Source organism: Psittacula echo (genome assembly GCF_963264785.1).
Source record: "Psittacula echo genome assembly, chromosome: 2".
NCBI lineage: Eukaryota > Metazoa > Chordata > Aves > Psittaciformes > Psittacidae > Psittacula > Psittacula echo.
In genome coordinates this window covers 70,470,898-70,495,239 of record NC_137737.1, presented here as the reverse complement: position 1 = coordinate 70,495,239, position 24,342 = coordinate 70,470,898, and the positions used below count along the sequence as shown (strand labels likewise).

Here is a 24,342-nt window from a genome sequence, read left to right as displayed (position 1 = left end):
ACCTGGCCGCCCCCCCGCCGGCCTGGGGCATCCCGGCGCTGCGCTGCGCTGCCCTGCCGGGGGGGCCGGCGGAGGCCGGGCCGGTGCGGAGAGGGGGGGCCGGGGCCGTGCTCGCTGCTGTCTGTCCGGAGGGGCGCCCCTCCCCGCGGCGAGGGCGAGCGAGAGATGCTGCGTGCAACAGGCGGTCCCCGGGAGAGGAGCCGGAGCGACACGTGATGTGTCTCCTTATCAGGGTGCGCGGGGCAGCGCGGGGGGCGGGCAGGGGGCGGGCGCGGCGCGGCGGGGTCCCTAACCGTGCCCATCTCTCCCCTCCAGGGAGGCGCGGAGGACGGGAAGTTCGCGCGGAGTTGATGAACTTTGCACACATCCACAGAAACGCCATTTTGATTCCTTTTTCCGGAACAACTTTGCGGCTCCCTCCCGTGCGCGCTCCACACACACCCCGCACACCATCCCCCTCCCTCTCCGTTTCTCACCGGCGCGTCCCCGCGCCCCCCCCCCGGTGGCCCATCCTCCCGGCATGTCGCGGCGCAAGCAGCCCAGCCCCAGCAAAGTCCGGCGTAAGTACCGCGGGGGGACCGCCGCCGCGCTCCTTCTCTCTTTTCCTCTCTCCCTCCCTCACAAAGGGCAGGAGCTGACCGAGCTCCAGAGGGGTCTCTCTCTTTCCTTCTTTTTCTTGAGGAGGGTTGGGGGGTGGGGGGAGAGGGAAATATGCCCTCCCGGGCCGGGGCAGGCGCGGGATCGCGACGTGTCGGCCAGTCGTGAGAGTTCTTTAAACAACCGAAACGGTTTTTAGAGGAGGAAAAAGTTTCCTTAAAAAAAAAAAAAAAGAAAAAAAAAAGAAAAAGGAAAGAGGAGGAAAAAAGTTTGGCTGGCAGCGGTGGAGATGATGATGAGTTCGTGCAGCCTCCCTCTTCCCTTCCCCCGCTCCTCCCTCTCCTCTCCTCCCTCCGCGGCTCCTGGGGTTTTTTTTTTTTCCTCTTTTTTTTTCCTCTCTCCCCCTTCCCTGTTGCAGACTTTCTACCAACCAGCGGCACCAGCCGCGGCGTTTTGCCTTCAGGACCTGATGCTCATCCATATTAAACCGTCTGAGCTCAGGAATCCGGCCAGATCATCCCCCCCTCCTCCTGCTGCAAAGTTTATTTTTAACCAGCCACCGCCACAATTTGGATGGGGCTGCGAGGAAGCAACATCTTCTAGCCCGGCTCGCTCCAGAGCCCGCAGCCGCTTTGCCTTTTAAACTTTTCCTTTGGGCTGCTTTTCCTGCCGCCGGCAGCGGCGGCGGGTCCCGCGGCCGCCCCTGCCCGCTTTTCCCGGACGGGAGGGCCGCGCCGACGCTGGGAAGTTGGGATGAAGGCGACCCTTCGTCGCAGGTACAGCCGCCTTGCGCCGCGCATCTCTCCGCTGACTTTACGCCGCGAGGCCGGCCGGCCGTGCCTGCCCTTCCCCGGTGCCTATGCCGTCGCCTATATCCCCTTCTTCTTTATTTCACTCCATTTGATTCACTTTCCTTCGCTTTTTCCCCCAACTCCAAACTTCCCCCACCCACCCACCCCCGGTAGCGACGTGCGTGTCCTTTCCCCTCCCGGCCTGCTAGGAGGCGGGGGGAGCCAGGCCCTGGGGGGAGTAGAGGGGGTGGGGGGTCACTGCCCCCCGCGGGTCCCCCCTGTCCCGCTGCCTTTATGCGGTGCCAGTAGCACATCCCAACGCGGGGAGGCCAGCGGCGGGCAGGGACGCCTGGGCGGCGTCACCACTACAGGAAGAAGCTGGGCAGCATCCGAGGCGGATGGACGGCGGGGGGGGGGGTGTCCATCCCGGGGTCGCTCTTGCCCCCTTCATCCCCCATCCTGGCGGGGGGTCAGTGGAGTTACCCCCCGCAGCGCCGGAGTTTCGGGTGAAAACAAAGTTTCGGCCCCCCTGTTCCCCCCCCCGGCCTGTGCCGCGGTGCCCGTTGCGGACGGGCTCCAGCCGCGACCCGTCTCTCAGGCGACCCATCGCTGTTGCTACGGGCCCGGGGACACCCCCTCCTCTTTCCCCTCGTTGGCTCCGCGGTGAGGATGTGAGGCAAAGTCTCCCGCCCAGTTAATCGTGCACGGGGCTGGGATGTTCCCCCCCATCGCCCCGGTGCGGTGCGGGGCTCTGGGGTACCGGGCTGGGCCGGGCGCAGGGGCCGTGGGGCAGAGTCGGGCCGGGCCCGGAGCTGCGAGATGCTGCAACTTTTCTTTCGGCAGAGGAGGGAGGGCGGTGGATTGAACTTTGTCATGTCGCAGATAAGTTTCCTCTGGCTTCTTCTCCCTGCACTTCTCCCCGCCTCTCCCCTCCGCACGTACGCTTGAGTTTTTTCATTTTTTCTTCTTTTCCCTGCTTTTTCCCCCTCCCATCCTTCATGTTCCTTGTTTCACCTCCCCGTATCTTCTTCTGCTTGGCATCCTGGCCGCGTTACGCAGCAGCCCGAGGAGGAGGAGGAGAGCGCTTCTCCTGGCTCAGCACTTTTCCCTGCCTGCCCCGCTGAGCTTCCTACCCCACGGAGGCCCCCACTGGTCGCCTCCGTGCCTGCTGCCCTCCCGGCCCGGAGCTGATGCTCTGGTCCTGCCCACCTAGGAGCCAGCATCCTGCCCTGGAATCACCGATTTCTGGTGGGAAGGGGGAAACACACCAACCATCCAGTCTGGATTCCCGACTCCCTCTTTCCCCTCTCTGCTGTTGCAGATAAGATCTGGTGTGGTTACGCGTGTGAGAAGGTAGTTAAAACTCGTGGTTCAGTGTGATTTGGGAACAGTGGAGAGAAGGCAGATGCAGCTGATGTTTCTTGCCATTCCAACATCCAACCCTGTGCCTTGGAAGAAACAAAAATGCTTATTAACGACAGGAGCAGTTGCTAAATAACACCGCCTTGTCACCCCTGCAGTGCACAGTAGACAGCTGTTACGATGGCTGAAGTTTTTCGTTGAGCTCTGTCGTTTTGACATGAGCACCGAGTTTTGTTACTGCAGTTCCTGTTTTCCACAGGGTCAGCGTGCGTGAAAGGGATGCAGTGACTCAGGGTCATGCCAGCCATATTTGTTTTAGGTTTTAATTTTCTCTTTGAAGACTTAAGGGTATATAGTCTTTTCTTGGTGCGCCTGCATAATGCCGATTAGCCTTAACGGGAGCTGGGTACATCCAGGGAAGAATAGGCCCTTTTGTTTGTTAGAAACCCAGGAACAGCATGAATCCATCATCCAATCAATCAGAGTACCAGGGCTCTCCCTCACCTGCTGCAGAGGGACACATCCAGCCTCCTCTCATGCTCCGGGGCAGCTGTGCTTGGTGCGGTTTGGCCTCTTGTTACTCCCTCACCTTCCTCCTCCTCTCAGTCATATTTGGAACTCAGTTCATGTCATATAGTAAAAAATACCATCCTTCAAGTGTAATCAATTAAACTTTTGTTTTGCTCTAATTTTGCACCTTCTAGTTGTTAAGCTGTTGTATGTCCATCAGGAGTGACTGTTTATGTAGCCACTCTTACACATGTCTTTTAATAATGATAAAAACATGCATTTTTGGCTTGGTGTTGAGACAGAATGTAACAGGGTGTTTGCTGACTGGTTTTAGCAATTGTTGCTTTTTTGTTTGTTTGCACCCAGACCTGGGTGTTTGAAGCCTTATTTGCTTACAGGCTTCAGTGTAGTGAAACATCTTACTCTGGCTCAGCTCGCCCAGGTTGTGTGCCCGTTCTTCACTCTTTACAGTGTTTAGTGTCCCTCTGACCAAATGGCTTTTTGTTCTGATTTCGAGGGTCAGGAGATTCTTGAAGTTTCCAGACTGGGGAAACTGAATGTCTTCATTATCTGTTAGTAATATCTCTAATCTCCTTTGGTACCAAAAGCACGTGTAGTGTTCCCTAAGGCATACAAACACTGGCTTCTGTAGTGCTTTTTCCAATCCTTAAGGATTTTATCACTTTGCCTATGTCAGAGTTACACTGCAGTCGTAACAGTAGCTTGACTTTAGTCTGTGAAAGTTTCTTCTTAAGCAGAAGTAGTTTGGATTGCTCTCTGTTGGGTTTCTCATTTAAATAAAAACTTTTCATGTACTTACACTGTATAGATTAAAAACATATAGATAAATCCCTTTGATTATATTCATTATCCCCTGCAAAAGTAGGCGGTGCTTAGAAGGTCATAGGATAAGTGTTGCTAAGCAGCTAAACAGAAGGATGCTAAAATTAACCACAGCGTTTTTCTAAGGGACTCACTTTTTAAGTTGCAGTAATTTTTTAATTTACTTAAAATACATTTTTTGATACTGAAACATCTGGGAAAAAGTACTTAGATGCATGAATAAAACCTTCCAGGGGACCATGTTGAGTGTTAAAGTTATCGGCATACAGGAGAAATTCCACCCTCCCCTAGTATGCCTACATTTTACCAGCATTGGGCCCTCTATTTGTGCCCTTTGCAAGTGTCCTTCCAGAGTTATCTGTTGCTCCAGGAGCATCTGATATATGTTGGATAGCAGCCTGTAGGGACAGTCTTGGGAAAAAAAGAAACTGCAGAGGTTCCCCAGGAACAGGCAGAAAACAAGTAAATCCTGTTAGTCTGAAATCCATGCGTGTGCAGAAAAAGCCCCTTTTAACTTTTTGATGAATGATGCCTAAGTTTGGAAATCTGTGTTTTAGGTGTACACTCTTAAAACATGTGAAATCATGTCTTCTTCTTTCAGTGAAATAAAGGTTGTTCTGAAATGAGTGTATTATTGGACCATGTTACTGGACCAGTTTGAGAAGGCTGCCTTGATGATGTGGTAGCTTTTCCCTTGGGAGATAATTGTCTGTAGAGGAGGATGGTAGTGCTGCTTTCAGTTCTCCTGAAGGCAGTGGGAATGCCTGTTGCTCTCTGTCTTCTTCTTCTACCTCCTTTCTGAATCCAAGCAAGACGGTCAGTCATGGGATTGCAGCTTTAAAATGCATTTTTTTCAAGAGTATTCCTGCAGCTTGGAAAGAGGCCAGGAACTGCTTTGTGTTCTTTTGAGCACAGCTTCACAGTAGATGGGAGTGCTCAGGTACCCTGCAGCTTTGCTGGGAAGTGCCTCAAGGAGCAGATGTAAACTTTGGTGAGAAGGAGTCGCTTTCTGAGGCCATGCACCAGCTCGTTTCTTTTTTTTGGGGTGGGAGATCTGACTTGCCAATTTGTTCAGCAGTTAAAGCAGGTTTTCTTTAGCCAGAGGAATCCTTTCTCTGTGTGTTGAGGTATTTTGTTTTGCTTTTAGTATCCTACATAAAGCAGCACCTATGGGAGCTGCGGCTTTCCCCTCTCATCCCTCCCCCTCTATTTAGAAGCGTCTTTATAGGCAGTGATTTCAAAGGCAGGACTTTGGTATCTCTGGAAGTGCTGCTTTCTGGTCGTACACTGAAAAGTTAGCTATTTGTGTGGAGCCAGGAAGGGCTTGAAGCTTGCAGAGCTTTGCCAGGCCAGGTTTGGTTATCAGCGTTTGATTACAAGTGAAAATAGGTGAGGTTGGCTGAGGTGGGAAGTGCTGGCTTTGTTCTGGGGTACTTCTTCCGAACAGGAATTTCAAGAGCACTGGCTCTTTATTCTTCTTCGGTGCAAGAAATCTGATGATGGCTTATCTTTGATGTCTGCCAGTCATGATGTTTTTCCCACCTGAAGGTGTTCCCTCCACTCCACCCTATCCCTCTGTTTTGAATAGCAACATTTGAGGGCCAGGGACTTGGAAGAGTGTGGGCTTCCAAGGCAGCAGTACTAAAGCATCTCAACCCCCTTCCCTCAGGATTTTACTCAGAGCAGGGTGACAAAACTTACTTAGAGCTGGTACCAGTGCTGTATTATGTAATGTTAAAAGTACAAATAATTGCCAGCTAGGGCATATGCTGTGAACTCCTGCTGAATGACTTTTATGTGTTGTGCTGGAAAAGGGTCAGAACAAGGAAAAGAGCCTGGACTAAAGGGAGAAGATTCAGTGGGATATTTGGCTTGTGGCTGTGACGGTGTTAAACCTGTTAGAGCAGCCTCCTGCAGTGAGAAAGGAATTGCCCTGATGCAGCGCCTGGACCTGCTCTTCCTTCAGAAACAACACAGGCCTTCTGCTGTATCCTGCCTTTATTTTACTTTTTAATGGTGCCATTTCAGCTTAGCAATCAATAGAGGTGGTTGCCTTTGAATAGGTGCTTTACACAAAATAAGTAGTTGATGGGTGGAGACTGTTTATTCAGGGTGATTCAACTAAGTAAGACTAAGAAAATCTGAATACCTCTTTAAAGATGTAGAGAAAGGCAGCTGTTTTAACAGCAGGATTCACCTGCAGAGTCACAGCCACCCTCAAAGGTGCTACAGTCAGGGAAAAGAGAAACTGTCAAAATCCCCCACGGGCATTGTTAGGCTCTTGCACTAAAATAGGTATTCCAAGGACTATTAGAGAGGGAGGTCTTTCAGGCCTTGATTACCTCCCCCATCTTCTCTGCCGATCTTCCCATAGAAACATGCGGAATGCAACTTTCAAAGTCCACCGTTTTCCCGAACCTAACCTTCGTAAGCAAAAATGTTTTGTCTTTAAACTTACTTAATCTCAGGATTTCAAGAGATCCCTTTCCTTTTGAAGAAGACATCCCCTCATCCTGCTGCCTGAAGTTTCTTTGAAGATCCATTTGCAGGAGGGATGCTATTTGTGTAGAGCTCTCAGAAAGTGTGGGAAAGCTGCTTGCACACAATGGCCAATGACTTCCTAGTGTAATGTCTGCCAGCTTTGAAACACCAAATTTTTACTTTTAAGTGACTCTGGGTAAAAAGTATGTTTAGTATCTTGGACATTTTCTATGCTGATGTGCGTAAGTGACTTGTTAATTTGATTCTAAAGGAGAAATATATGTTGTGGTTAATAGTGGAATTGCCAGCCTCTGATACATGTAAGACTTCTCCATTTGCCATCTCCTGGTGGATATTTTAACAGGCGTTAGCATGTGCTTTCTTGAAACAGCACAAACGTGCTCGTAGGTGGTTTAGGAATGGGTGGCCTGCATCTTCTGCCCTTTGAAAATGGAGGATGATCAGCCGCTGACAGGCCTTTTTTTAGTTAATTTAGGTATGTGCTTCCTCTCTGAGGGTGACAGAAGCAGACTGTTCATGTTGGAAGCATAGCTGGCCTCTGCTGCTACCGTGTGTGGTTAGCTGGCTTTAACTTGAGCCCTTGTTAGTCCTGTTTCGTACAGCAGGTGATGTCAGTGTTCAGGTGTATTGGTACCTGGGAGTGCTTTGCTCAGAGCACTTGCATCACAGCAGTAAATTCCATTCCTCTGTTCAGGCTGTACTCCTTCACACTGATAACGTTACAGCTTGGTCAAGGGAGAACTGCTTTGGATTTTGCACCAATAAGCAGCAGTAGTTCCCTGTATTTCGTTTAGGGAGCAACATCCCTTTTAATTTGGACCACTCACAGCTTTGGGTAGGGGAAAGAGCCTAGTTCAAGTTCCTCTTTTTGTTACACAAAATGAATTCTCTCTGTTAATTTAAGTTCATTATGTACATTGTTCTCAGTGTTTTGAGAACATGAGAAGCAGCCAGGACATGAATACCTGTGTGCTGTTCTTGATTTGTGTGTGTATTTTTTTTCTGATGCTGGTGCAGTTGCCTGTGTATTGAGGGCAACAGGCGGCTGTGGTGTCTTGTGCATGTGCTTGCCTGCTTCGCCTCCTCTTCCTCCCCAAAAGCATTAAGGTATCGTGAATAGGTGTTTACCCGGATAATTTGCCACACAACTCAGGTATTTTGCTGTCTATACATCCTGATGCTTTTGGGTGGAAGGGAGGAGGCTTGCTTTTTAGGTGAGATGCTGAAGGTCCAGGAAGTGGAAGCGCGTGCCATAGAGGCTGGTGGTGGAAGAGATGTAGCTGGGTTACTAAGGGCTTCCATTTGTGAGGTTTGACTGTATTTTCCAGGGGAAGAAGTATGAGTACAATGACAAGTGCTTCTCTATAGAGATGTAACTTATGCCTTGTATTTAGTTGATTTGGAGGGTGTATTTCTTTTGGTCTGCTTTTCTAATGGCTGCAGGTACCATTTGTTCTTCCTCCTTATCTGATGGCCCAGCCAGGTGTTGCTTAGTACATCTTACTACATTTCCAAGTAAGGTTCAAAGCTGTGGTCCTTGGCAACTTCTGGAGCAAGCCTTGGAGCAACTTCCAGGTTTTACAGCAGATTGATGGCTTTTCTGCTTGGTAAGGTTTCCTGGCAGTCTTTGAACTGGCAGTAGCCTAGGTGTCCATGTTGCAAAAGGTGAAGAGAGCTATATCACAGTGCCCCTATTTCCCTTGTGTAAACTTGGTTCATTGTTGGAAACTGCGCTTTTCTTTAAATAGCAAAGAATTTATTTTAGTATCAGTGCTACCTGTACTTTGTGGGAGAAGTCTTCTCCATCCTCTGCCTTCATTCCTCCTTTTTGGGAAATGGCAGCATCTTTTAGCTGAGTGTGAAGTGGCCACCACATTCGCCCTCACCAGAGGGTGAATTTCTAGGGGTGAGTGAAATGATCTGTACCTCAGTGGATGCTGGTTACCTTGGGAGGAAGCCGTGCAGATTATAAACTCTGCAGGAAGGAACCGGTGGATTCTGTAAACTACGCAGCTGCACTAACTGCAGTTCGAGCAGCTCCCAGCCTTGACTTGCAAAGCTTTTGGAACGTACAAATTCTTTAAATCTATTGACTAAGGATTTTCCATGGCTTCCTTTTCCTCGAGAAAGAAGAGATAGAAATAAATGGTAAGCTATTCATTTTCAATGCTCAAAAATCAGTAAACAGGGTGTTCACAGAAAGGTGGGCCAAGCTGAACACAGATCGTGGCCCATCGTCATCGCTGTTATGTATTTAATAAATCAGTAGACGCGCAAATAGTATGTAGATGTGGAAAACATGGCTTCGTTTAAATCGACAGCAAAATTCTTCCAGGCTTCACTGGACTAAGATTACATGTGGGGTATATACAGCTGAAAGCTCTTGAGCATTCGCAGCATGAAAGATGCCAGGAAACTTTAAAAAAACTGAAGCACTGATAGTGTCTTTGTACTTTTCTGGTGCTTGAAATTCCTACAGGTGTAGTTACAAAGTCAGCGCATCTGTTCTAGGAGGTTGTTTGATAAACAGCAAACTGAATTTGCAGTGTAATAGCCTATGTGACTAAATTCTCTTCCATCCCAGTTTTGGGCATCACTAAAGCAGTGTGGCCATTGCTGCATCCCTTTTCTAAATCCTAGAAGCTGTGCTTTAACTTCCTTGAGTGTATTTGCTCTGGTGAGTGGGAGGAGGAGGGCTTGTCCTTCCCAGGCCTGTACTTCCCTGTAGGAAAAGGGGGAATGTAGAGAATTCTCCCCAAGGATGGATCTGGGGCAGAGATGGCCCCTGCATGTTTGGGGCCAGAGTTTTTATTTACACCATTGCATAACTCTTAATCTCCATAGAAAAAGATGCGGGTTAGTAGATCTGCAACACCACAGTCTCACATGCGGACTGCCTGATAGCCAGAGTGTGCTACTATTGCATAGTAGATGTACTGATGACTGCCTGGGGTGGTCCTGGAGTATTGGGTGACCCTGTGCCGAAGGATCTGCTGTTGCCTGACTTTCGACCTTGTGCGCTGGCAGCCTCTCTTGTGCCCGCACTGCCTGAATGGTCTTGACTTGCAGTAAACGTTTCAGTTTGTGTGCTCAAAACGATTGCTGAAAAGTAGTGCGGCCAAAAATAACGTACCGTGGACAAGAAGATGCCAGCAGCATGTGCAAATTGCGCGCTGTAGTTACTGTCCTGGCTAGTTATTCAAACGGACTGCACAGATGTGGGTTAGGAAAGTCCAGGCTGCTGATTTAAAAATTTCCACTATTTGTGGTAATGGCTGTTTATATGAGCTGCCTAGTCCAGAGACCCCAGAAATGAGCTGGTGGTGGTCTTTGTTTAATTCCCAGCATACAGATGCCAAGTGTTATGCTTTGATTTCCCACACTGTAAACTCTTCGGGGCAGCGATCAGCATTCAATTACCAAGTTTTGAAAAGCCACCTAACACATTGTGGAACTGACCTGCTCGGCACTACCTCACTATAAATGTTTAATTATAACTATCTTCTTACCCAATGGAGGAGTCTTTCCAGATACCAATGTTGAGGCATGCTGGGAACCTGTACTGCTGCTGAGGTGTCTGCTTATAAATAGAGAGCTTTGGTTGCCAGGCAGAATCTGTGGGAGGGTCTCAAAAATTCCTAGTTTGCAGTATAGTTGAAAATATATACATGTGTTCTAGGGTCTGTGTCTGGTTGTTTAGCTTAGAAGCAAATACACTCCTAGCATTGATACATGTTTTAAAGCATCACGGTCAGACTACATCCTTCTCTCTCCCTTTTGCTCCTTTTCCTTTAGGTCTGTATGTAAATGTGACATATGTAAAGGTTCTGAAATTGAGAAATTAGAAGAAGAAACTGGGAATAGAAAGATGTCACCCCTCAGTAGGTCACCTTGCCAAAACTGAAATGAAATACAATTGGTGGTTCTCACCACTCACAAAATAATCTAATTCTCTTGCCTTGAGTGACTTGTGTTGTAGCTTTAAACCGAATTCTTAAATCATCCCAACAGTGATGTATGTACTGTTTGTTATGTTTATACAACATGAAAGCATATGGAGTAATGGAAACATCTAGAAATTAGACCTCCAGAGAAGACTCCCATTTTAATCAGGTTACTTACTTGGATTAAACCAACCCAAATTTAAAACATGTGGGCTCATGTGCTAAACTAGTTGCATTTTCAGCACTCTGGGGGTCCATCTGGGAGTTTATCAGTGTGTTGTCTTGGTCTGTTCCAGACAGCTTTGTAAGAGCAGTTTGGTGTTACTAAGGTTGGAATAAGCTGATGTCAGATTTTTGTCCACAGTGCATAGCAAGTAGAGGTCAAACACTTGTACAGCCGGTGATACTATGACTTGTTAAGAATGTACGCAGCAGGTTGCTTTTCAAAACATCTTTTGAAAAGCAGCCTGAGAGAGCAGTGCCATGTAGCAGAGACATGCATCTTTCTCTGGCATCAGCAAATGGATGCATCCTATCACATTGGACTGCTGAGCATGTTTAGTCATGTTACTGTAATAAGCTCTGGGAACAGGAATGGGTTCTGCCCTGTTGCGCTTCGGGAAGATTTGAATGAATTTGACTGGTTTGTTCCAGGGAAACTCGTGTTTGTATCTACCTCTTTTGTGCTTGGTACGGAGAAGGAAGGTGTTGAGTTTGTTTCTTGGCCGAAGCAGGGTTTCTTTGCAGTGTAGGATTGCTAACGTGACTGAACTTAAATTCTTACTCCTTTAAAGAGGTAACATTAGAATGTGACTCCCAGAATCATCAGTGTTTTTGGTGCTGATAGTGCACGGATCTGCTTGGCTGTGAGACTCTTTGCCCAGATAAACCGAGTATTAGGGACCATTCTCTCACTTCCAGCCATAGCCTTCAGGCATCCCTGTTTCTCCTGCCCTGGTGAATCATTCTTCAACATACGCAGATGTAAATTTTACATGTGCTGTGGTGGGGGTTGTCGTCTTTATCCTTTTCTTTCTGTCTTAACACAGCTTAGCCTGGTGGCTCTGAGGGCATTTTTTTCAATTTGCATCCGTGTGTGTCTGTGTCAGAGGTAAGTCTGGTTGAAGCCAAGCACTGATCCTGCAGACACTTTAAATACAGGTATAATTCTGCTTGAGTAGGTTGTTCCATTTAAGTTAAAATACTGGCATGGGTGAAGTTGGAGGAAGCGTTTCGGGACTGGGGCCTGCATTTAACTTCCAGAAAAAGTATTCCTGACACAAGCCAGAATCTTTAACCCGTGTGAGCTGCAGCTCCAAACTCGTCTCACTGATTTCAGTTTCTGACCTACTTGAGCAGGTATTGCTCAGCCCAAGGAAGTGTCACAGGTCTGGCTGCCTGAGAAGAGCTGGCTTTGAAGGGAGATGGCAAGAAACGTGGCTGTGAAGCCAGACTCCTTCAATATACTGTGTGTGCAGGAGTTAAACCAAAGTACTGCAGCAGCTCATGTGCTCTCTGTGTGTGCATACTTTCCTAATCTTGACATGGGGTCTGAGCTGCAGGCTCCGAGGGCGTACGTGAAGTTGGCTCGGCTGTCACCTTTCACTCCCCGGATCTGGCTGTGGCTCAGTACAGGGACGCTCCCTGCCGCTGGGATTACTAGCTGCAGATACCCAGCTGCCTAAAACCAGCCTCCATGGGGCTGGCTGGGCCCAAAGGTGCCCTGGCACGCCTTGCCTGCCCTCGGGTTGCTTCATGCCCTTGTGGGGAGCAGCTGAGGGAGGAAGAAGTGCTGCGGTGGCCCCTTTGCTGCGCCTGGAAGATGTCTTGCACCCGCGCTGCGCTTTCGGGTGAGCTTTCTGCTGCTCTGCTATCATCATTTGGCTGGAGAGCAGCTGCCCCCAAGGATGGGTCTGCTTTAAAACAGGGCAACAGCTGTATGGAGTGGGGCCTGCTGCAGGGCTTGGTGAGATGGAGGACAGAGCATGTGTTTTTTTCCTTTCAGTGACAAAGTCCTAAGGGCGACTTGGGCCTTGGCTGCCCGGGAAGCCAGACTACATACAGCTCCTTCAACCCACAGCAGGCTGTCAGAAATCACTTGGGCGTTTCTGAGCAGGGGCTGCACACGAAGAGCCGCCTTCTTTTCCCTTTCCCTTCGCCTACGTTTCCTGGGAAGGACTGCCCCAGCCACCTCGCTGCACCCTGCAGACGTGTGGGAGGGAGCCGGGGTAGCCGGCAGGAGGGAACATCACCAAAACGGCAGAGCAGCTTGGCTCGGGGCCACGCACAGGAGCAGGAGCAGCTGCCGGGATGGCCCCCGGAGCCTCACTGATGTCAGCACAAGCCGCGCTCCTCCTCGGGACGCCGTGCCGCGTGCGGGGGGCCAGGGGAGCGCGGCTGGGAGCAAGGTAGCGGGGTAAGCAGCGCACAGAGCAACCTCCACGCTGCTTTTGTTGTCCCCCCCCTTCAAAACACCTCTGCTTTCTGTAGGAATGGGAAGGGTTTGGGTGAGTTGGAGTTACGAGAGATTCGTAAAAGTAGCATAAGTTACCGAAAGCAAGGAGCAGAAAGAATACGTGTTGTAAAATCCGTGTGTGCGCACGGTATGTCTGTTTGCTTGTTTTTATTCCTTTTCAGAGAAGTGTGGGTAGGAACAGTTCGGCGCTGTTGGATAAATCGGTCAGTGCCGTTCCCTTCTCTCTCCCCTGTGTTGTCTCTGAGAACCTGTCACACTGTGACAGATCACACTGTCAAACACCATACTGTGTTCAAAAAGTATCTGGCTTGCCTTGGGATGCCGCATGAAATACGGCAGGATGTGGCATCCTGCAGGGAGCATGTCATGTGTGCTCACTTGGCCTCCTGTGCTTGCTTAAGCAGAGGAAGGGAATGCACATCAGAAGAACACAATGGTTCGCAGTTCCTTTCCACTCCTCTGTTGTTCGAGAGAGATGGCACTTCCCGTTACCCATGAGGTTTACTGGAACTGGCTTTCCTCCTGTGTTGGTACCAAGGGTCCCTCACAGAGAGAGCCTCTGTTTGGTTAAGGATGGTGGGGCTCTCGGTCTTACCTCCGCGACGTGGGATTCACCCCGGTGGTAGGTACTGAACTGAATGGGTGCGAGTTCCTCTCAGGCCTGTGATGACTTCTTCCCATTTAATAGCTAATACAGTAGTTTCTAGAAGTCGCAAGAGGACATGTAGCTGGAAGTGCTGAGGGAGGAGGATACCAGCTTTTCCAGAACTGTGCAGCTCAGTCACAGAACGAGGTTGAACTGGACATGGAACTGGATTCCAGGGTGACGTGGTGATTGCAGCCTCCACTGGCTTTGCTGCTTCCCACAGCTGGGGAATTGATTTTCCCAGTAGGCCTGTGCCAGCATCATCCTGCTGCTAGTCTTGTGGTGTTACCCCAACACAGAAGTTGTGCTTGAATTGCTTGCAAGTGGTATGCAGTGCACAGATGGAGGCGACAGGGGTAAGCCAGCCTATCTGGGCTTGTTGCAAAGCTGAATTTGCAGAATGCTGTCTCCATCAAGGCCAGTGTAATAATAAGTTGCAGAGACTCCGTCTTGAAAAACAAACAGCGTAACACAGGCCTTTGGGGAGGAGGGTGTTGTGCTCCTTTATAAGGCTCTGCTTTTTGTTAGCTCAGGTTGCCTCTCTGTCAGATTAACATTTTGTGTATCATTCCAGAATTCTTGTAGTAATTAGCAAAAAATGACACAGGGTCACAGCAGTTGCATGGGCTGTAAGCATCTATTCACAGCTCTTTTCAACGGGGACAGTGGCATGAAGAATTTATTTACTGAAGGTCACAGAGGGAGACAGTAACAGAGGCAGAAAAAGAACCCAAATGCTCTAAATCCAGTCCTGTGTCCTTGCCATTAGATCATGCTTCCTGCCTAGGCAGATGAACCCACATAAAAACCTTGGTTCACAAACAGATGACATTCAAGTACTACCAGCATTGTAAAATATGGCTAGGGCTAATATATTTGCTCTGACTTTCATCTTGAGTGCCTGGTGGAACACCTGTAAGTATTTACATTTTAACATGAGCTTTTGTGCTTGTGAAAGCAGACAGTTTGACAGCAATGACCTCTCGCACAAAAGCCTGAATAAGTGATGAACTTCCAACAAATCCATGACCTGAACTCTGCTGGATGCATGTTGAAGGTGACAAGTTAATATGGCCTCTGGCAGTACCAACAAGAGGCCTGGCTCTGTGCTGGACTTTTCTGCTGGAGGTGGTCTGCAGACAAGCCTCTAACCACAGTCCACGCCCAAAGGCCCGAAAGTAAGTGTGCTTGTACTCGATGCCTAGGTGAGGGCCTCAGGCAGATGCCTGAGGCAGAAAAGACTTCGTTTTCTCTGGAGGTTTCTCATCCTGCTGCTCTGCTCTGACCCAGGGTGAAGGGCTTGGTTTGTGTTGCAGAGGTGGCAGAAGGGTGGATGTGACTCTCCCCTCCCAAGTGGTACACTTCAGAGCTCGCTGTGCTTAAGCTGAATTGCGTGGTAGTTAAAACTTCAATTATGGGCAGCTCTGGAGCTGGACGTGTCTCTGCTGCAAGCGTGGTAACCGCTGGCCGTCAGACAGGGAGGACAGCCGTAGTATGGTAACTAACCTCTGAAGTCACCCTGGCCTGAATCACGCTGAAGCTGCGGCTCTGGTGACATTTCCTCAGGACTGCCCTGTCCTGGAATGAGCAGTCCTTTCCCCACACCTCTCAGGACTTTGTGGGACTCTGCTCTATCACCGCTGTGGCCTTCCTTCCAGGTTGGACTCCCGATCTGAGTATTGGTTATTGTGCAGAAGTCGTTCCGTGCTTTTGATTACGTTGTCCACCGACACTTGTTAAAGCTTCAGTTGCCTTGTTAACATCTATCACAGGCACATGCCAAAAGTACTTTATTTGCCTGCATATTTATTGCTCTAAGACATATACTTGGACAGGCTTAAAGATTTCCAGGTGCTGCCAGAATTCTCCTCTTCAGCAGCTTTTTTGGGAAACTTTCTCAATGTTGGCAGGTTACAGGCAGAAGATGCTGTTTAGTGAGGGTGTTGGCAGGTCCAGCTCAGTTACTTCCATCCTGATTGCTTGAGAACTGCTTGTTTTAAATGGTGTTTCGCTCACTGCTTTTCTTCCCAGATACCCTACTGGTTTTGTAAGAGCAGTATGCATGTATCCCTCTGCTTAATATTCCCCCCCCTACAGATGGCAGCCTGAAGCATGCCCTGTGTATCTGAAACCTTAGTGAATGCAACTTATCCAGAGACAAGACAGCTCCACTCAAACCAGGGGATACTACCCACAAAAAAGTTTGCCTGCTTTCCAGTGCTAGCTTGCTTATTTGGGATACTGGTTTCAATTCACCCATCTGTTTGGTCTCAGCAGGTATTGAAGGAATTGTTTAGAGCTTTCTGAAGTAAATGTTTATTGATGTAACTCTACTGCATTCCCATCCCTTTTTTTCTTTTCTGGTAGTCCCACTTCTCCACCTGTAGGACTGCTCCATGTTCGTGGACTTGGAGATCTTAATTTTTGCAAACAAAAGAGGTTTTTTGCTTGCAGAAATTAACCGTAGAGCTTGTATTTATTTAGTTAAAGGATGCTTTACAAATCGGTGCCTGCACTGCTACTGAAATGCAGCCACTCCTGAAGTGGAGAGAAAGGAGAGGTTTAGATCAGGTCATGGTAACCCCTTTCTCCTCTGTGTAAAGTGCTGAGCATTCTTCAGTACTGACATAGCCTAAAAAGGAACCTTGGCTTTTAAAGCTCTACCTTAACTTGCCTATCAAATGATGCGTGCGACTTGGTTTGTGTTTAGCTTATGAAAAACTTAGTCCAACTTGCCAGAACTGGGAACGTAGTTGCAAGGGTGGTGCTAGCAATTTCAAACCTTTTGGTAAAAAAGAAACCCTTTTTCACAATGAGAACTCAGCTTTATCTAGGTTACTTATTCCTTTATTAAGCCTCTGGAGATTGGTGAAATACTGTAGTTTTAGGAGAAACCAGCCCTGTTCATCGTGTAGTACTGATTTATAATTAGAATCTCTCAGTGTCACTGCATATAAAACCATTCTAATAAGCTGTTCAGCATGTAGTGCTGGGCCCTGTGGGCTCTGTGAATTATATAGTGCTTGGAAGTAGCAAGCATGTATGTTTGGAGAAAGGAGGCAGGGGCTGTCCTTTTAAAGTATCAAACTGTGATTGTGGTTCTGATTGTTGAATCCAGAGCTTGTCTTGTATTGCTCTGCTGCTGCTTTACACATTTAGAATCCTGAATTTAAATTTAGTATCCTAAAGGCCGCGTGAGGACCAAGGAATGGAGTCCTGGCATGGCATAGGCTTTGCAGGTATCTCTGTGCTCCTGGGTGTAGATCAGGAAAACCTAAAAGCTAAAATAAAGTCATTGCATATGGAGGGCATGTTTATGTTGCTTTAATTAGAATATTTTTTAAACTGCCTTTTCTTTTTTTTTAGGGTATATAACCTAAATTTTAAAGATCTTAAATATCTTAAAGGTATGCCCAAAAGTGCTAGGCCAAGAAGCTGATAAGGACTGAAAGTTCCGTTTTGGCTGGATCAGTTCTCTGATCTGACTTGCTATGCAGCTAATTTTGCTGTGCTGGCACAAGGAGGCAGTGGAGAAGACATAGCAGAAGAGAATAGGACTTCTGATGGCAGTGCAGGTAGAACAGATTTTAAAAGTCCTTGCAACCATCATTAAAAAGACAGGTGCTCAAAACATCAAAACCACCATGTCTTTGTAGTGAAGCAGAGGCCAGGAGGAAAAGTGGAAGAAGCAGAATGCCTTTTTGCCAGTCCTTGCAGGGGGGCCTTGAATCAACCTTGGATGAAACAGGAGGCACTGCTTGCTGGGATGGGTCTTGGAATCCGTGCAGCAGTGTTGCTGGGTTGATTAATTCCTGCACACAGAGCCTAATCCAAGCTCTGCTCTGTGGGTCGGGGAGGTCATTAGCAATGTGTGTTCTGTCCTTGTATGTAGGAACTGCATCTGCTGTGGTGTTGGGCTTGGAATCTTTACTGGCTTGGAGTTGTGATGTTGAAAAACCAGCACAACCGTTTTTTCTTTTCTTTTGAAGATGCTTCATTTTTAACTTGTATATTCTTACATGCATTCTGGCTTCTAGCTTTGTTGAAGGCTGCGTGAGCCTCCACTCCATGGCTGCTTTCAGTTATCGGGTGTCTGTACCATGATGCTAGTAACTGTAAGAGTGGCAGGCTTACCTTAATAGAGTCACTTCCCCCTATATCCCTCCCCCTTTTGATTTTCCCACTTGCCCCTGTCTTTCAGGTCCATGGTGGTGTTTGCCTTCAAAGGCTGTATTTAACACCACTTGTATTTAAGGCTTTCCCCCACCACCACTTCAAGGCAAGTATTCTTCCAGGTATGTGACTACAAACAATACAAAGGGAGAAATCTCAATGGAGATCTATGTGAGATCTTTGAAGCTGCCTTTTTCTTAAGAGACTTCTGATTTCTAGGTGTTTCCTCCCAGCTTTCCCCTTTCTGGTGTGTCTTTGCCTGGGTAACTGAAAAAATTTGTCCTGATATTGAATTAGTGACTTCATAGTGCTCTACTGGGCAACCTGAATGTGTGTTTGACATCGTAGGATGCAGAAGCATTAAAACCAGCTTGCGGAGAGGGGGTTGTCTTTGTTTGCAATAATTTTTTTACCCTCTCACCTCTAGTAGTTCATTCCTGTTGTTGCAGTGTAACTCACTGCCCTTCAAAGATGCTGGTACAAGGGTTTGTGGGGTTTCTCTGTAAGCCTTTATCTCTCAAATTATCAGGGTAGCCAGTCTTCTTTTCATTGTTTGTGTCTTTCAACACTTATACCTCACCAACTTTTGTTCTGGTCACTAAAAGGAAACCAAAGTAGGCTTTCTCTGGCATAAGAATAAGCAGCTGAAGGAAGGTGAAGAAGTTCTGGAGAGGTGTTGACCCTCAGCACAAAAACTACTTTCTGTTTGTGTCAAGAGGCTTGATAGTTTCAGCTCTGAAAATGGTCTCATCTTCCCACCTTACCACACATTCTTGTCTGCTCTCTTGGTGCAAATCTCTTTGTTGCATTAGCCCTGCAAAAATTCTGTTGCTTCTGTACATCAGGTCTCCTTTAGCTGTTCTTTCTGCTCCCAAATTAATTCCCATCTTAAGAAAGTATCTTCCTTAATTACGCTTGATATTGTGTAAGGCAGTCATGTTTCATCATGTAAGACTGCGGTCCAGGTTCTGTTCTGGCTGAACAGGTACAAATCTGGTGCAACTTTGCCAGTGTGCAGCGTCTTTTGTAGAAGAAGTTGGTTTAAGTAGCCAGGAGCAGAGTGTCAATCACTGTGCGGGGATACCAGCTTAAAGACAATAATAATGAAGACTGATATAGGTTTTACTGGAATGCCCAGACTTCTGTTGTAAGATACGGAACTAAACATATTCTAATGGCTAAGTAGGCACAATAACTACAACAGCGGATTTCCAAGAAAAAAGTCTTGTTGCAAAGGAGCATGGTCTGTGAAGGGGCTTTATGGCATCTGCACACTTAATACAGTCTCTATCAGTAGTTGTCATCAGTTACAATAGTCCATTTGTTTGTAGATTTCTGAAGTTGTTTTTTATAACTCTTTGGGGGAGTAGCACGTAAAACAGGGCAGCATGCAGAAATCTAAAACTCCAGCCAAAAGACACCTCCTTTTTGTGTCTACGTGTTGCAGCTGTCTATCTCTTGGCAGCAGGCAGCCTGTGTAGAATGTGGGGTTTTAGCACTGAAGTGTGGAAGAGCAAATTAAGGAGTTCTGAACTTAAAGCATTCTTCTCTAGGGAATTTTAGTCCTCACCATTGCTTAGTTATTTGGAGACTATTTGTAGGATGTTGGTTTTTTTTTCTTTCAGTAACTCTTTATATTCACAATGTGGTAAACTGCAACAGGTCACTAACTCTTCAGTTTTCTTGGTTATTCTGCAGTTGAGTCGGAGTCAGTTGCATAGGTACACAGCTGTGAGGAAATACGAAAAAGAGCATGCATGTAGTTTTGGGGAGGGAAGGAGGGAGTTTTAGATCAGGTTTTGTTTCAGGGATGTCAGCACAGGACATGTTGTTTTTGCATAAACTGTGGATAGCATCATAACACCTGTGGTATAGTTACCTTTTATGGTACTTAATACACCTAGAAGGGCAGGGGATTCTGTGATATATGCCAGTGCAGCAGCTACCCTGCAACAACTTTACATACACTATGAGTGTTTGCGTTTTGGAGTAAGTAGATGCACACTTTTGTACCGTGCAAGCAAACTGACAAGGGAAAGGTGTAATAACACATTGTGTGGCTTTCCTTTAAAACCTGTATTTTTAACAGTACATCGTGCATTCAGTTCACAGAGGTGTTGTCAGAATAGAGGGTGGAAAATGCATCCTTAGCACTCTGGGAAATGGGATTTCGGTGATGACCTCCAGCTCCCTCACTGACTAAATCCTTGCCTTTTGCCCAGAGTTTTCATTATTCCAGGCTGGTCTGGGATACAGTTTTCCTTTCAGCTGAGACACTTGTACTGCTGTAGATGTTGCATCTCCGGTGAGGAGGGTGGAGGAAGCCAGCACAGTCAGTTATGTACACCAGTAGTACTGCCTTGCTGGCGAGGGCTGAGCTTCTCTGACTGAAAAGGTATGGTTAGAATGGATCAGCGTTTGTGTGCATGGATGAAATCTGACTTTTTGCTCCACAGAAGATGTTAAACCTTCCCAAAACATGTGTAAGTTGAAGTGTGTAAAGGCAGTATGGTGGTTCAGCAGGTTTCGGCCTTTCTGTTGTTGTTGTTGTTGTTCCTAACTTCTGCACAGCTTCTGAGCCCTTGGTTTTAGGGAGGCTGGCATTGAGAGGAGTGGAAATCATCCCGGGGAGAGGAAAAGGACAAGCTAACCTTGGCACCTGGGGCCTGCCTATTATGTTGCACTTCCTCTGCGGAGCGGCGCGGGGCCGGGGCCGGCCGGAGTGATGTTCTCACAGCAAATGGAGGAAGTTGCTCTAGCAGAAGCAGAGCTTCTGGATCTCCTCTCGCCTGGGGGATGGGGCAGGGTGGTGGAAGGGGAGGGGGGGGAACAACCACCCTGATCCCTCAGCTGAAGGGCAGAGCTCGACAAACTTTGTGGAGAGCTGAATGCTTCGTCGAGGCTGCTAGGGGTTGGGGAGCAGAGATTGTTTTTTCCCTGCCGGCCGCTGGCAGCAGGGAAGGTACCAGGGTAAGGAAGGAGCCGTGGAAGGATGGAGGGGGGCGGCTGCTCCTCTCCCTGGTTGCTGACTAAACAGTTATGTCAGCTGGCAGTCGGCGCGGCCTGGGGATTTGCGATAGAGCTCCTGGAGGGTGGGGGTGGCTGCGCAGGGGGAAGGGAGGGGAAGGGCTGGCCCTGCCGTAGCAACTGCTGCTCCTCCTGCTTCCCTGCCCCAGGGAGGCTTGGCCGCCGGTGCTGCAGCATGACCTCCGGAGGTGTTCGCGGTGATGCCCGAGCGAAGGTGCCTCATGGCAGCCCCAGCCGGCCGGGAGGCTGGCCTGCGCAGGAGAGCGTTCCCGTCTGACTGGTACCCGTGCCGTCCTCGCCCGCTGAGTCAGGGCCTCCCGAGCACGTGCCGCTGCCAAAATAGCCGGAGCCTGTGCTGAGGCTCCCGTCCGAGTTTGGTGCTGCTTCAAATGTGGGGGGAGAGGGGCAGTCCTGTGGGGCAGAGCTGCTGTGTGTTCATCCCTCTACCCGGCTCTGGCGGCAGCTCGTGTAGTGGTGCAGAGGCAGCAGCAGCCACGGTTGTCCAGTGCGCTGCTGCCACAGGTAGACACTTTCCCGTCTCAGCACAGCCCGGCGCTGTTTGAAAGCAGACAGTGCCTTCTGGCTGCTGTTCAAGTTCAGTGTTTCCTTTCTTGGCCTTGAAGGCAGATGGAGCCCAGGGTAGCCCTTACACAGAGCAGGAGGTATTTATAATGATCCTTTCAGGTCGGTAATGTTCAGATCCTATTTTTCTGTTCTTCTTGTTTTGTTTTCCATAAATCGTGTACTGTGAAGTTGGAACAGCCCTGGAACAGCTGCAGCTTTTCACCCGTGTGCTTTTCCTCCCCTCCACCCTCTACTAGGAGTAGGTGAAGGATGGGTTGCATGTGAATCACCTCCATACCTATTTCACTTCTCCTGTCCCAGCAGTGCAAGACAGAGAAGGACCCTGTCCTGACAGGCAGAAAGGGTGTGTGTCTCAATTGTCTGAGGTCAACCGAGTTAGCTGAACACAATTAAGGAAAAAAAAAAAAAAGAAGTTAAAGCTCTCCTGATGCTCCTTAAGGTACAGCCTGCTGTGTCCGAAGCCATGTCTGTGGGTGTCGAGACCAGTTAGTGTGTTAGCCTGCATCTTAATGAACATCAAGATAGATTTTTAGCAATATAATCTGACTCAACTGAGCTACCATGGTTGGAGTCGTGAGTGAACCTGTCTGGCCCACATGGACAAGCTTGCTGGAGGCTTTAGCTAGCAGGACAGCACCAGTCACTGTTTCTAATGGTCTAATTAAGATGCTTGCCTTCTCTCTTTCCCCCCCCCAAACTGAGTGCAGCATGAAAGAGGAGAGAAGGTTGTAGAAAAATGTTTATATTGCGATGTGGAAATCTACCAATCTTGCCCAGGAGTTGCTTTGTTGTACCTTTGTGCAGCTCTCATCACCTCAGCGCAGTTCTCAGCTGGGTGTGTTGTGCCTGGCACTCCTTCACAGCACACCTGGATGCTCTTTTATGCACGAATCAAGCGGTAGCATGATCTTGGAGGACCTCTCAATCCTCTGCTGAGCGGCCTTACAGACAAGCTGGGCAGCTGGACTTCTGTCAGCTTGTTCTCAGTGACGTAGATAGGTGTCTGCTAACTGGTGTGGGAAGGTTATAAAGCACTGAAGTGCTTGAGTGATGCCTCAGTCTCCCTTGTGCTTTAAACACTGTGCCTGGCCACAAAAGCAAGCGCCTTGCAGGAGGGTGTTAAAATTGATAAAGCCTGAATCCTTAAACATGTAGCTTTTTTCCCTGCTTGTTGCATGTAAGAAGATCTGTTTGGTGGTGGGTGTTTTGTGAGTGGAGAAAAAAGTCTCCAGGAGATAGGAAGCCACTCTGAAGTTATTGCTAAGCCAGGTGTACATCATCTGGCTTTTTTAAAGCAGTCAGATTGTCTGTTGCTCTGCGAGAATGGAGTTATTTTGGAAGGAGAGAGGGGTATGTGAGTGCTTGAGTGCTTAGACATAGGGTCTGAAATGCTCAATAACCACAATTCTCACAAACTTCACAAGGAGCGCTTCTGGAAACGGCTCTTGATGCGTTGGGTACAAAGCACTACAAGTGCGGGTAAACAGTTCTTTAAAATATTTTGGCACCCTGAGAAAACTTCACTGAGTGCTACTTGGAAGCTGAACACTTGACTTTCTGTGGATAAGATCAGTTTAAATAGGTGCGTTTTTCATCCCTCTGTGTGCATGAGAGAGGGGAACAGGAGGGCAAGTGAAAAAATGAGAGGAAAAGACCTCATTGCTGACTTGGGAGACTTGCTTGACCTTCTGAGCCCTGTGCGCTCGTCTGTGGTTTCCAGCCAAAGGCTCTCACTTTGAGAGTGCCCTGCTTCTTGTGCTGAACTATTTTTTGACGCAGTGAATGAATGCAATATGTTAACACTCCTGTAAGTCCCAGAATTGCTTGGCTGCCCCTTGCCCTGCCTGCCTTGCGCTGGCTGAAAAGGTACCATTGTTTGTTCTGCAAACAGTGGGTGATGGTTGTTTCCAAGGTGACTGTGGTGCTGTTGCTGCCCTCTAGTACAAAGGCAAAAATTGGCTTTAAGCACCTGAGCGCATCCGACTGTCACCAAAGAAGGTGGGAGGGAGGAAGGAGCTGTTTGGTAGTGCTCTCTGGGCTGGGTATTCGAATACAGGCAGGAAAGAATGCAGGTGAGCTGAGAAAGGGCAATGCATGAATTTGGTTTACGCTGCAGAACGTTCTCCTAAATAGTGCATGGTTACAGCTACTGAAACAGGTGATTATTTCTAAGGATGTGTCACTGGTGAGTGGAAATGATGGTGAATTTAAGGTCACAATCATAGTGATCTATTGTATGATCTATGCTATTGTAGTTTGAGTTTACAGTAGTAATAGTACGCTTTTTCCACTTAATTGAGAGGATGTTTTGAACACTGCTCAAGCAAGGGTATATGGATTTCCTACAATGAGCACCCAGCAGTTCTGCTAGACTCGTATGTTTTCGGATTGTTTTGGGAAACAGTTACTTAGGGATAAAGTATGCATCCCCCCACCCAAAAGAGAACCCAAATAGTCAGTTCATTGATCACTTTTGTGTGTTCTTGGAAGGCCTGTGGTACTCAGCACAGTGACTTATTTTGATGTGTCTAGGTGGATGGATGAGAAGCATTTTTTCAGCCAGAAGAATGTGCTGCCTGTCCGTCTACTGATGCAGCTGTTTCGGGGGGGGAGGGGGGGAGTTTAAAAAGAAAAACAACCATCACTTCTTTTCAATTGGTCATGGATGCTGCTAGCAGAACTTTGCCTTCCCCTGCATCAGGTTCAGTACAGTTCATACGCAGGTTTCAGTAAACATTAACCACTTTTATCAGGGCTCGCAGCATACTGAATGGTTAGCAAAGAGCATGTACTGAGAGAGACAGAGAAAACGAACAAGTCCAAGGTCAAAAGGATGGTAGGTTTTCCTTCATTAAAATGAGGGGTGGAGAAGATTGAAACAGCTTT

At 48.0% G+C, this 24,342-nt stretch overlaps 1 protein-coding gene across 7 annotated transcripts in view; it reads left to right on the top strand.

Annotated features, from left to right (window-relative positions):
• The first annotated feature begins 312 nt into the window (after window positions 1–312).
• Window positions 313–24,342, top strand: part of RREB1 (ras responsive element binding protein 1) — a 124,195-nt gene continuing 100,165 nt past the window's right edge. For 3 of the 7 annotated variants that reach the window (XM_080639581.1, XM_080639576.1, XM_080639574.1), the window contains exon 1: window positions 572–1,373. Coding sequence is in view for 1 of the 7 variants with exons in the window: in XM_080639579.1 (XP_080495705.1) it covers window positions 521–560 (40 nt within the window). In the remaining 6 variants the exon portion in view is untranslated. The other 4 variants (XM_080639579.1, XM_080639575.1, XM_080639572.1 and 1 more) reach the window with 3 other exon arrangements.